Source organism: Akebia trifoliata, chromosome 14, assembly GCF_017979445.1.
Source record: "Akebia trifoliata isolate Shusen 1 chromosome 14, ASM1797944v1, whole genome shotgun sequence".
Lineage (NCBI taxonomy): Eukaryota > Viridiplantae > Streptophyta > Magnoliopsida > Ranunculales > Lardizabalaceae > Akebia > Akebia trifoliata.
In genome coordinates, this window is record NC_141388.1 from 5060085 (window position 1) to 5072756 (window position 12672).

Genomic DNA, 12672 nt, shown 5'->3' on the forward strand with positions numbered 1-12672 from the left:
ATTTAAAAAAAAAAATTAGAGGTTAAAGATGAGGGTGTTCAAGTCTTTTCTCATTGGTCTACATAGAAAAGTGAGGTCAAGAGATTCATGCCATCATTTTCAAAATATAGGGGGGTATCTCTAATATTTAACAACACATAGGGGGCAATGTCTAAATCACCCTTTTCTATAATTCATCTTTTATATTTGTTTGCTGAAGTGGTTGTTTTGGGATTTAAATCACCATTATTTAATGTTACATTTGCAATATTGTACTGCCATTGCAAGGGGGTAAATCAAATATCACAAATTTTACAGGGGGTATTTCTAAAATACCATTTTAAATTTGTAGGCCCACCAAAGAACGGGTCAAAAACTCATGCGTACGAAAAAGTAGTGAAGGAAATGTTTGGTGTGTTTCCTCTCAGTGTAGCAAATAAAAAGAGAGAACTTGGGACGATTGCTGCAAGTAACTTTTCTTGCACGCGGTTCTTGGAGTCAAAACCTCCCAGCTACCACGTTACAGCTTACAGGTCGAGAATTTTTATTTATTTTTCTCTTTTTTGTCCTCTTGACCTTGACTTATTTCTTTCAAGCACTGTACGGATTGTATTTGACTGGTCAATATTTACAAAATATTTGACTATTAGGTGTATAATGTCATTATGTGGAGGTGAGGTTTATAATCATTAATGGATCATAGCCAACTAACTCATTAATAAGGAAATTGCTGTAATGACACGGTATTTACTGCGATTCTCACTAGTCTGAAGTGGGATGTGCGCATAACCATAGATGTGTTTTCTCGTGATAGGAGTAAAAATCATCTGTGGTTATGTATGCATCTCCATGTCAGATTTGTGAAAATTGCAATAAATACTGTGTCACGCCAGCACAACTCAATAAATAATGATGAGTTGATGTAGTCAACCAATCAATTAATGGCTTGAACTCACATATGCCGAGCGTTATACATCATCATCATCTTACACATTGTCCCCAAAATTAGGGTTACCAAACATTAATTGAGTAATTTTAAATATATATATTTAAATTTTATCTCTTATTTAGATTACTAACATAATACTTAGATAATGTGTGCGAGAATCTTCGATGTAAGGACATTCTATTGGATTAAAAAGCAATATTTTTTAATTAAGACAGATATATATCAATGGTAATTTCAAATCCAATAAGCGGTGAGAGTCTAGAGGTTGTGTGTTCGATACCCAATATGAGCAATATTTCTTCGGGATCACCTATGAGGGCATTCCCTCGGTTGGTGTGTGTGACGTGCGGGCATTGCACTTGCCCAGGGGAGGGTCCCATATGCCTTGATCTCGACCTTGGCTCATATGATTCCCCTAATTGGATATAAGTCCGGACTAATATAAATTTTTATAATCGATAAAACTCACCATTCTCATCATAATAGTAAAGATTTTAGGGTTTTTTTTTATTTAAATCTTTTACACATTTATCTCAATATATTATTATTGCACTTATTATGAGAACATATTTATTTCTATCAATAACATTTATGCCAACAAAGTCAACTCTTGCTCTGAATTTTGACAAAGACTCAAGATCAAATACGGTGTTCTGTTCCTATAAAATAGGTTAGATATCTATATCGTACTTTTAATTGGTATTTAAAACACTTTGTACTCTTAATCAAATCGTTCATGAAGTCCAATGTGCTAATTTTCTAATCAAATTGTAGCACATAAACACCATAGATATGTATAAAAACGACATACCTAATGGGAAAGGTGTGTGATGCCATTAAAGATGAAAGAACGTCCCATCCAAATTTCCAAATATCATGAACGAAAATTTCAAGCCATTCAACATGTTTGTAATTGTCGTATTTTATCACAAACATGTTTTCATTTATTATTATTATTTCAATAGTTAATTATTATATTGCAGGTGCTGTCAGATTCACATCCTCTTAGCATACTCTCTCTCTCTTTCTCTCTCTGCGTTACACTTTATGATTCGATTCAAGGTGGGCCCTTTGACCGACTCAAAATCAATCTAATTTCTATCCTTGAATTTAATTAAACGCTATCATCATGGACTTTAGGATCAATGCCTTTTAGACGTGGCAAACATGATGAAAAATACTCAAATATAATGGTTACATGTCACAAATCAGTCTGATTATTTTTTATTTTATTTTTATAATCGAGTATCCCTCTAGACAACGGACGGAACCCATATTTGGATTTTATCCAATCCACAGACCATGATCTTGTCCAAGGATTAGTCTCAGGATAGGTGTAACACCTGCACATCACATGCACCAGATAAATGAAGGTGGTCATTGAGGAATAAATGCTCATACTAGGTATCGAACACATAACTTACGGGCATTAATTGTTTATCGATCTAAAATTACCATTGAGCCAATTTCTCGAGGTTAAATCAGACAAATTATTGATATATAGGTTATCTTAATATGGGTTTAATGAGTGAGTTTCACATCGAAATTATATGAAAGGATGATGGAAAGCAACATGTTGCAATCAAACGTATAGGTTCTGATGGTTGATTGAGTTTTCGACCAATACCATGATACAAAAGGCAATTGTCATATACACACTTTTTTCGCCAAGATGTGTGTTAATTCTTTGGTGATTTACATATGAAATGGTGTGGCATTTGTAAAAGTTGGTGCGTTAATAGAATCTCTCTAAATTTTTCGAATAGATCATTTTTTGGATTTTGTCTTCTCTATATGGACCACTAGTTCAGCTAATACCTTAATTATAATCTAAAAGTCGATCATATTAGACCTCAAAAGAATAAAATAAGACAAATTGAAATAGTTAAAAGAGCAATTTTTTAATCGACATCTAATCCATATGAACGTGCCATTCCCTCAATAATCTGATGGACCAAATTTCATCTAGCACGGTTGAACTACTGGCATACAATCATACCAAATTGGTATGAAAGTATAGTCCGATCAAAGATCAACCACCACCTCCATTTCTTCTCTTCTATCCTATAAAATAAGAGAAATTCCATTGTCAAACTAACTTTTACTTTTATTTGCACACCAAATTTTATTTACAACACATGAAATTAAAGATTGTCTATATTAGACGTGCAACTTCGTTTGGTCGGCTTGGAATAAATTGCGATTTTATTTTAGATTAAAAAATGTAGAATAGATCAGTTTTCTTTGATTCTCGATTCAAGACATGTACAGAATCAAATCAAATCAAGAATCGCACTCGTATAAAAGAAATAAATAAAATTTAAAGATCTATTAAATTTAAAAAGAATTGATATTATAAGTAAAAGTTGAAGTGATAATAGAATTTCTCTTATATTATCATGAATTGGAGCGTGAAGGAAGGTAGAGGCTGATTGTTTTTATTTATTTATCGTTCTTTACTCAAATAATATAAATAATATATTTTATATTATTTATTTTCATTAAAACATATATATTGTTTCCATGGAATCATAAAATAAAGCAAATCGAATTTAGTTTGATTTTGTTTGGTTCGGTTATACGAGCAATTCAGTTTGATTCCGGTTCTTGTTTAGTATAATCGACCAAGGTCGGTTCGGTTTCGATTTGGGTCCAAACCGAACCAAGTTGCACCCCTGATCAATGTACAGATATATAAATCGGTGTCTTGTATATAAAAGTTGGTGTGTTAATAGAAGCTCTCTGAAATAATTTATTATATTTTATTTACTCTGTTTCCTAACAATTACAGAAACAGTTGACGAACGTACCGTTGAACCGACTTATCAATATGATCCGTCGGATCAGAGGCGGCGCGAATCTTGACCGTCCATTTCGTCTCAACGCGTTCTCTATCTTTTTCTACTCTGAACTCTGTAAGAAGTTGCCTATGATACATAAACAGCTTCCTCCATTTCTTTTCTTATACAGATTTCTCAGTTCTTCTCGCAAATAAGATCGAAAAAACAGATAAATTTTTTTTTTTTAAAGAAAAAAAATGCAAGGAGGAGCTACAACCGATTCGGCCATGGCGGATGTTCCGCAGAACACAAACGCCTCTCATTCTGCCGATTTTCCAGCTGTTGCGACACATGGAGGCCGATTCGTGCAGTATAATATCTTCGGTAATCTGTTCGAGATCACAACTAAGTATCTCCCTCCAATAATGCCCATCGGACGAGGCGCTTATGGGATCGTCTGGTAATTAAGGGTTTCGATTGATTTATTTTGTTTGATTTTTTTTTTTTTTTTTCTGATTAAAGTTCTCTCTCTCTTTCTTTTGACAAAAGTTCTCTTTTTTGTTTTATAGTTCGGTTTTGAATTCGGAAACAGGTGAGATGGTTGCGATCAAGAAGATAGCTAATGCGTTTGATAATCATATGGATGCGAAACGGACGCTTCGTGAGATTAAATTGCTTCGGCATTTAGATCATGAGAATGTAAGAGGATGAAATTTGATTTTTATGGCTCTATTTGTTTCAAGTTTATATTTTTAGTTGATCGATGCTACAGAAATTTATGAATAATGAATGGGTTTATTACTGTTTGAAATTGAGCTTATTTTGGCTAGACTGGTTCGTCAATTTTATCTAACTTAATATATGTTGAGAGGTTGTGAGAGAGTTTTTTTTTTTTTATCCATATCTTTGTCACCCCTTCTCTCAATCGTTAGAAGAAATCTTGTTTTGATTGTAAATAACCTCTGTGTCTGTCTCTATGCCTAATGATTTTGGTTTTTGTAGTTTGTTTGGTATCAAAGATTCGATTTTTACATGAGCCACAATAAATTGTTAATGGGAAAAGGAGTGGAGGGGAAATTATAGGATTAATAAACATGAATGCCTTCTATGGACAGATTTAAAAGCCTTTTCTATGAAACCCAATCTTAGTTAACTAATTCTACAAAAGGGTAGGTCTTAATTTTTGCTTCCGGGCACATTTTAAATGTAATGATTTGTAATAAACTTGATTACTAGCCCTTTTCATCTATCAGAGAGATTTGATGATTGTTTGTATTTTATATATATTTTCCATGTTTGAGGTTCTCTCGCTTTTGTTCCACGACAATAAGCAAATATTCATTATAAGCTTTCAGTACGGGTAGATATTTTTATTTTTTTTTCAATCTGCTTTCAAGATTTAACTGGCAACAAGTTTTTATTTGGTTGTAAGCAAGTTAACTTGCTGATGGAAAGAAAACAAAAAGCTTTTGAGTAGAAAAATTAAACTTTCTTTCAATCTTGAATACAGATCATCATGCTCAATTCTATTCTTGGTTGAATTTGTTGTACCTAAAACAGGTCGTAGGTATAAGAGATGTGATCCCCCCACCCATACGAAGAGCGTTTGCTGACGTCTATATTGCCACGGAACTAATGGACACTGATCTCCATCAAATAATTCGTTCCAATCAAGATTTATCAGAGGAACATTGTCAGGTAACCTTTTTTGCTCTCAAAGTCCAAATACATGACAACAAATTAACCATCTTGTGTGCTATGTTGAGTTCTCTTATGCTAATATTTTTTTCCTTCTTGGCCTACTGTGCAGTATTTCCTTTATCAAATTCTTCGTGGGCTGAAATTTATTCACTCTGCGAATGTTATTCATAGAGACTTAAAACCAAGCAACCTGTTATTAAATGCAAACTGTGACCTGAAGATCTGTGATTTCGGACTAGCTCGTCCAACTTCAGAGAATGAATTTATGACCGAATATGTTGTCACAAGATGGTACAGAGCACCCGAATTGCTGTTGAATTCTACAGACTACACCGCTGCAATTGACGTGTGGTCAGTGGGCTGTATCTTTATGGAGCTGATGAATAGGAAACCGTTGTTTGCAGGTAGAGATCATGTACATCAGATGCGTTTACTGACAGAGGTAAGATCATAATTAACAATTCTCATCATTACTTTCTTGTTGATTTATAAAATTTTGCTTTATTTTGTGAGTGGTGTTCCATTTAGGAAAGATGCTTACACATAGTTTTCACCATTATAGCTTCTTGGTACACCCAATGAGGCTGAACTTGGATTCGTTCGGAGTGATGATGCAAGAAGGTATATTCAGCAGCTACCACAACATCCTCGTCAGCCTTTTGCAAGTATTTTCCCACATGTCAATCCAGTGGCCATTGATCTCATCGAAAGAATGCTGACATTTGACCCCACGAAAAGAATTACAGGTAATTGTTCTACATTCTCATGAGTGAAATTAAAATAATGGTTCCTATTTTCTTGGTACGATGTTGAGCAGTGCTATGAAATGTTTACCTTTTTAATTAGTGAATCGTTTATATGATGATCTCTTTGTTTGCTTTAAGTGAATAGATATGAGGTGTCTGTACTCGGGCGGAGCCAGGATTTTCTTGTAGTGGGGGCAAACTATGGTTAGTTGTATAGTTGAAAAACTTGAAGATGAATGATTTTAGGGAGAAATTCAGAGTGGTTAGTTGTATAGTTGAAAAACTTGAAGATGAATGGTTTTAGGGAGAAATTCAGAGATTTTTTATTAGAACTTGAAGAAAATGATATTTAGGTCATTTCCAATTAGTGTATGAGAAAGCCCGATCAAGAGGCAATGTCATCAACAAAAAATTGAAGAGAGGGAGGGGGGGCAAAATTTGGAGGGAGGTGAGGGTGTGGGGGCAAATGGGGAGACAGGTGAGGGAGTGGGGACAAACTGGGCATGTAATTAATTGAAAATATAGGGGTGTCTCAAAGTTCTGTGGGGGCAATTGCCCCCACCAGCTCCTTACTCGCTCCGCCCCTGTGTGTACTGGGTTTTCTCCTTCGAAGAAAGCTTGAGTCCCCAGAAAACAAAGTAGAAAGGTTTGGTGTTTAAATGACATTGGAAGATCTATCTTCTGGTTCTTTGTAAACCTGAAATTGTCAGCCTATAGGTGAGCCAGGGATGACTTCTCTCAATCATGGGATTGTCACCATTGAAGTGGGTGCAAGCATACATACATTGATGGGATCTATGGAGGAAATCTTGAAATTTCACAGTCATGATTAGGCTAGATCGTTGTACTTTGTATGCCATTTACATTATAGACAAGACTACAAGTCGACCTTTTAAATTGGTAATTGATCTAGTGAAACTTGGAATCACAAGCAAGAACCAAGTAAATTGAGGAACTGAAAAGGGATTAATGAGACTTGGAATCTTCAAAAAAGGATCTACTGTCCTTGGACAGGTTTAGTGTTCTATGCTATTTCTTGGTATAATTGATAAAAGATTTCAATCAGGACTCCTATATTTTCTCAGTTTTCTAGGCCTCTTAGTTATGTCATGGTCACATCATCCCTGTTGGGCACGATTTGGACCAAGTACAGGGGGCATAGTTTGTAGAATGACTTGAATGTAAGCTATGGCATGCAATTGGGATAGTAAGTAAATTAATTTGTATTTTTAAAATTCACTAGCTGTGTGGTCACGTGTGGTGCATTCTGTATATTTCTCCTTTAGTTTAATTCACAAATATGGTAATTTGGGAGATTTCACTATTCAAATTGAACATATAGTGTTTGTCTTTCAAGGATTTCATTACTGGAATCAAGATGCCATCAGTTAGTTTGCTTAGGGAGAGTGGGAATGAGGTGAAGAGAAGAGAAGACTGGGAATGTTAGTTTGTCATTTGGAGTTGAAAGGATTGATAACAACTACATGTATTTTGCTTGTTCACAGAAAGGAAAAGCTTTGTCAAATTGGTAAATGGTGGTGATGAATGGTGATCATAGTCACAAAGTCAAAGTACGCGTTTAAAACGGCAAGGAAAAACTTCGGAAGGGGGGTGGGGATGTGAATGAGAAAGAAACAGGAAGCAAACGAGAAAACATAAAATAAAAAAGAAATACATTAAAAATTAAGAAAAATATTTATATATAATACATTAAACAATTCTAAGTCCTTAATATATTTTGAGCAAGAAAACATACTATTAAAAATTTATGCATGATAACATGTTTTCACCCATCATCATACATGTTATGATACTAAAAAAAAAGTTTAATCAACATATATTTTGATCAAAAATAAAATATTATTGAAAAAATAAAATCATAACAACAAGTTATTATCATCAAATCCCATATTTCTATATTAAAGAATCGTTGAATCCAAAAAATCCTACATTAAGCAACATTCATGAACCAAATCACAAATAATGATAGTGTTATAAAAAGAAAGTGTTCATGTTTTTTTGTTTTTGAAAAAAAACGTGGTTAAAATGTAAAAAATGCTTCTAATTGTCAGAGATACATTAAACGTGTTTTTTTGAGGAAACAAAAAATGCCGTTTTTTGTGGGGCTATGATGGTGATGAACCAATGGAGGGTATCACGTAGAAGTGTTAATTTTTACCACATCTGCTTCACACTTGAAACATATCCTTGTTACTCTAATGGAACTTATAGATCCTTAAAGTGAATAAACATATCGAGAAATAGTGATTGGCATCTTCTCCTGTTTTCGTGTTAATTCAATTTTCATTTCTTTCTTTCGTTCTCTTTTTCCCCCACTCTTCCTCTTCCCCTTTTCTTCAGCAGGTCTCCTCGGCCTCCTCCTTTGTTCTCTTCTTTTTCATTCAAATGAATTTAGCTTTATTTCTTTAGGTTTAATGTGAAGGCAGGGTTTTGATCCTAGATCTGTGTTTTAACCTTACAGATTTTACTATCTCATCCTTCAGTGAATTTTTTATTACAACCACAACAACATATTTGTCTAATTGAGCTTAAGTTTGTTCAGAGACTTGGGATTGAGGAGTTTATCTGATAAAATATCTTATATTACTTAAATGTAGAAGCTTGTTTTTGGTAAAAGGATCTCTTGTTCTTATACGACTACCTTTTTTGTCTGTCTTGTTGACTAGAAACACTATTGCCTTCTGGTTTCATTTATAATTTTGTTGGTGTTTTTCTCGTATATCAAATGTCAAGTTTATTTGTGGGTGCAGTTGAAGAGGCTCTCGCTCATCCTTATCTAGCAAGATTACATGATATTGCCGATGAACCAGTTTGCCTTGAGCCGTTCTCCTTTGAATTTGAACAACAGGTCTTAACCGAAGAGCAGATGAAGGAAATGATATACAGAGAGGCCTTAGCATTCAATCCTGATTATTTACCTTTGTAATTCTGCACTAGTCTGGGTATTGTTGATGCAGTGTGATCAGACTACCACAACTTGTCGAGCAAATTCTATCCAAATTTCTCAACGGGATGGTTCGATAATCTGGTTTGGTTAATTATAGTGCCACGTGTTTTTATTGTTGTGAATTATAAACTCTCATGCCCATTCGTAGTAATTAAGCCTATAGTTTTGTTCTATATTAAGTGAGTTAGTCCTCTTACAAGTTATTTTAACCATGTAGCCATTACAATTATGTTGTTGTAACACCTTGTGTGTGAAGTCCTGGATTTATTTGGCCCTATTTGTGTTGCCTGAATAACATTGATTCTTAAATTAAAAAAAAAGTGTTGTCTCCTCAAGTCTATAAGCTTTCTTGTCTCATTTTGTTTTTGATAGTTAATAATTCATTACTGTCCAAGGGATGTGATCCATCGGATGGTTGGGGGAACTTACGATCAACTTGCGAATGTTGTTCTTGGGTCATCCCAAAACATCTTGAAAACGTAATCCAAAGTTGAAAATTTCAGATTATTCGATTAAATCATTATTTTATGTTAACTTTTCATTCAGGTATTGATTTAAAAGTTACTAATATTTTGTTTGTAATTACCATAATGATAAGTAAGCAGATCAATGGATTGGTTCAGACCTAAAATCCGATTTATTATGATAATTACAGGTTGAATAAAAAATTTGGGTTCCAAAAAGGATCTGAGCCAAACAAGAATCCCATTTGATAATTTATCAGATCAGTTGGTTCAATCATCTCCCAATCCAATAATATGTGTTTGTTGAGTTTAGTCCCACAACGGACACTCATTGTCTTGTCTCTCTCCTTATACGTTTCTGACCTCTCCACTCGTTGCTAATTGGTTTTGAATTGAACCCCAAAATTTATTATGGTATCAAAGCAGACTTTTCTCTCATCCACGTCACCCAGTTCATATCTCCACGTGCTTTGGCCAGTCTGGCCCATATGGGCGGGGACGTGTCGAGTTTAATCCCACATCATACACTTATTGCCTTATTTCTTTCCTTATAAGCTTTTGGAATTCTTTATTCATTGCCGATTGATTTTGTGTTGGACCCCAAACTTATCATAAATATAAAATTGATTATATTTTAAATTTTATTTAGATGTATGATAAATATTATATATATATATATATGGGAAATGTTTAGCAACAAACATTTAGGCAAAACATTTTTTAAAACATGGGTTAGAGGTTTTGGAATGTGCTGATTTTGGGTGAGGATGATCTCTACGGTGAGGAGATCATCATCACCAAAAATCAGCCCATTCCAAAACTTCTAACCCTATCAAAAATGATTTACAAAAAATGGACGGTCCACAATTTTTCAACTTGTAAACTGGGGCTAGAAGTTTTGGAATGTGCTGATTTTTGGTGAGGATGATCTCCTCACCGAAGAGATCATCCTCACTAAAAATCAGTCCATTCCAAGCCTCTAACCCATGTTTGAAAAATGTTTTGCCAAAATATTTGTCAAAATGTTTGTTGCTGAACGGGACCATATATATAATATATATATTATATATATGGTCCCGTTCAGCACCCTAAGTTTTACCACACACTTTAACAAACGTGTTTTGTCTTACATGGGTTAGAAGTTTTGGAGTGGGCTGATTTTTGGTGAGGATGATCTCTATGGTGAGGAGATCATCCTCACCAAAAATCAGCTCATTCCAAAATTTCTAACCCCATAAAAAATGGTTTACAAAAAATGGACTGTCCACGATTTTTCAACGTGTAAACATGGGGCTAAACATTTCGGAATGGGCTGATTTTTGGGGAGGATGATCTTCTAATCATAGAAGATCATCCTCCCCAAAAATCAGCCCATTCCAAAACTTATAACCCATGTAGGACAAAAAACGTTTGTTAAAGTGTGTGGTAAAACTTAGGGTGCTGAACATTTCCCATATATATATATACTTTTATTAAAGAATAATTACCAAAACGGTATACTATTCAAAATATTTTCTAAAACGGTAATTTTACCATTTTCGGAATTAATTTTTTTTACCAAAACGGTAAAAACAATAAAATATATTTTTTTTATACCGAAAATACCCTTTTTTGTTTTACATATGTATTTATAATTTTAACCTTAAAAAAATGAAAATCCAACTAAAAAAATTCACTCTCTTTCGGTAATCCAACAATCATATGTATTTACAATTTTTCTTTACCGAAATCAATTTTATTTTCGTAATTTTAGTCAAAAAATAAAAAGGGTATTTTCGATATAAAAAAAATACATTTTACTGTTTTTACCGTTTTGGTAAAAAAAATTAATTCCGAAAATGGTAAAATTACCGTTTTCGAAAATATTTTGAATAGTGTACCGTTTTGGTAAATAAACGAAAAGTTGTGCATGTTTTGGTAAATCTGCCTTTATTAAATTGTATCACATTAAATTAGGATGGACCGAATTTTTTGAGTTGGGTCCGAACTTAAAATGACAAATCTGTGTCCGGATCTAATTAATCAATATTTAAAAAATCGAAAATTCAATTTAATTGGGTTAATTTATATTATTTTTTCCTTACTAAACTGAATAACAAATTGTTTAGTCCCATAGAAATTTAGACACTAAGAAACGTTAATAGAAACAGAGGAAAACCTAGTCGTTTGATTCTCCTCCAACCGGACTGGCAGGTTACAAAAGGCTGATGAGCCATAAAAGAGAGAGAAAGAGAAATCGATTCCCTCTTTATGTAAAGTTTGGAACAAAGCTACTCACCCACTTTTATAAAAGTTTGGCCTAAACAATGGCCGACCTGACCTTGTTTAAAGTTAGCTCATTTTGGCTTTTATTAGATCAAATCAAAAGATGTTATAAAAATATTGATATAGAGACGACGGCTAAGAAACAGCTGGAAAATGCACACGTGTCCGTCATGCATGAACAAAGCTTGAATTTAGGGATTATAGGCCCACGTAAGAGATGGCTCATTAATCCAACTATCCAGAACTCAAGATTTGTGATCAGTTGGCCGACCTTATCTTTTTTAAATGAAGATGATTTCATTTTCTAAAGATATCCCTCTCTATTTTATTTTTTAGTGAAAAAAATAAGGGGATCTTAATATTTTATATAATAAATGTATTTATTATGTTAATATTAATGGTCAAAGTATTAATTATAAATAAAGTATTTAAATATAAAGACTTAAATGTCTTTAACATTTGTCATGTAAACATACATTTAATATGTATAAAAGATTAAGATGTCCTTACTTTTTTTTTTTTTTTTTAAATATAAAATCAACAGAAATATTTTTGAAAAGTGAAAGTGTTGGAGAATGCTAACGTCCTCATGAGATATTGGATATAATATTCCGTTATATATATAATTTGGTAATTTTATAGAATAATAATATGAGTCGTTTAGGTAGTCTCATACTCTCGTTATGACAACAATCGATTATTTTGTAAAAAGTATTAAATCAATCAGTTTTTATTTTTTATTTTTTATAGAATAATGATTTTTTAAAGCCCCCCCTCCCCTCGACATACGCCCCCATCACAAAATCGTAGATCATTATTT

General features: G+C 33.4%; 1 protein-coding gene across 1 annotated transcript; it reads left to right on the forward strand.

Moving 5' to 3' along the window:
* Nucleotides 1-3739: 3739 nt before the first annotated feature.
* MPK3 (mitogen-activated protein kinase 3) lies at nucleotides 3740-9458 on the forward strand. The gene is made up of 6 exons (XM_086422631.1): nucleotides 3740-4168; nucleotides 4278-4407; nucleotides 5269-5406; nucleotides 5519-5851; nucleotides 5972-6155; nucleotides 8927-9458. Exons 1-6 carry the CDS (start codon nucleotides 3966-3968, stop codon nucleotides 9100-9102), a joined length of 1164 nt encoding a protein of 387 aa, XP_086278757.1. The 5' UTR covers nucleotides 3740-3965; the 3' UTR covers nucleotides 9103-9458.
* Nucleotides 9459-12672: the final 3214 nt, after the last annotated feature.

Bases quoted from the DNA above. Each gene is read 5' to 3' on its own strand.
- MPK3 (XM_086422631.1), top strand. From the start codon at position 3,966: ATGCAAGGAGGAGCTACAACCGATTCGGCCATGGCGGATGTTCCGCAG. The intron at 4,169-4,277 runs GTAATTAAGGGT...TTTGTTTTATAG, and splicing joins GGCGCTTATGGGATCGTCTG to TTCGGTTTTGAATTCGGAAA. The intron at 5,407-5,518 runs GTAACCTTTTTT...CCTACTGTGCAG, and splicing joins TATCAGAGGAACATTGTCAG to TATTTCCTTTATCAAATTCT.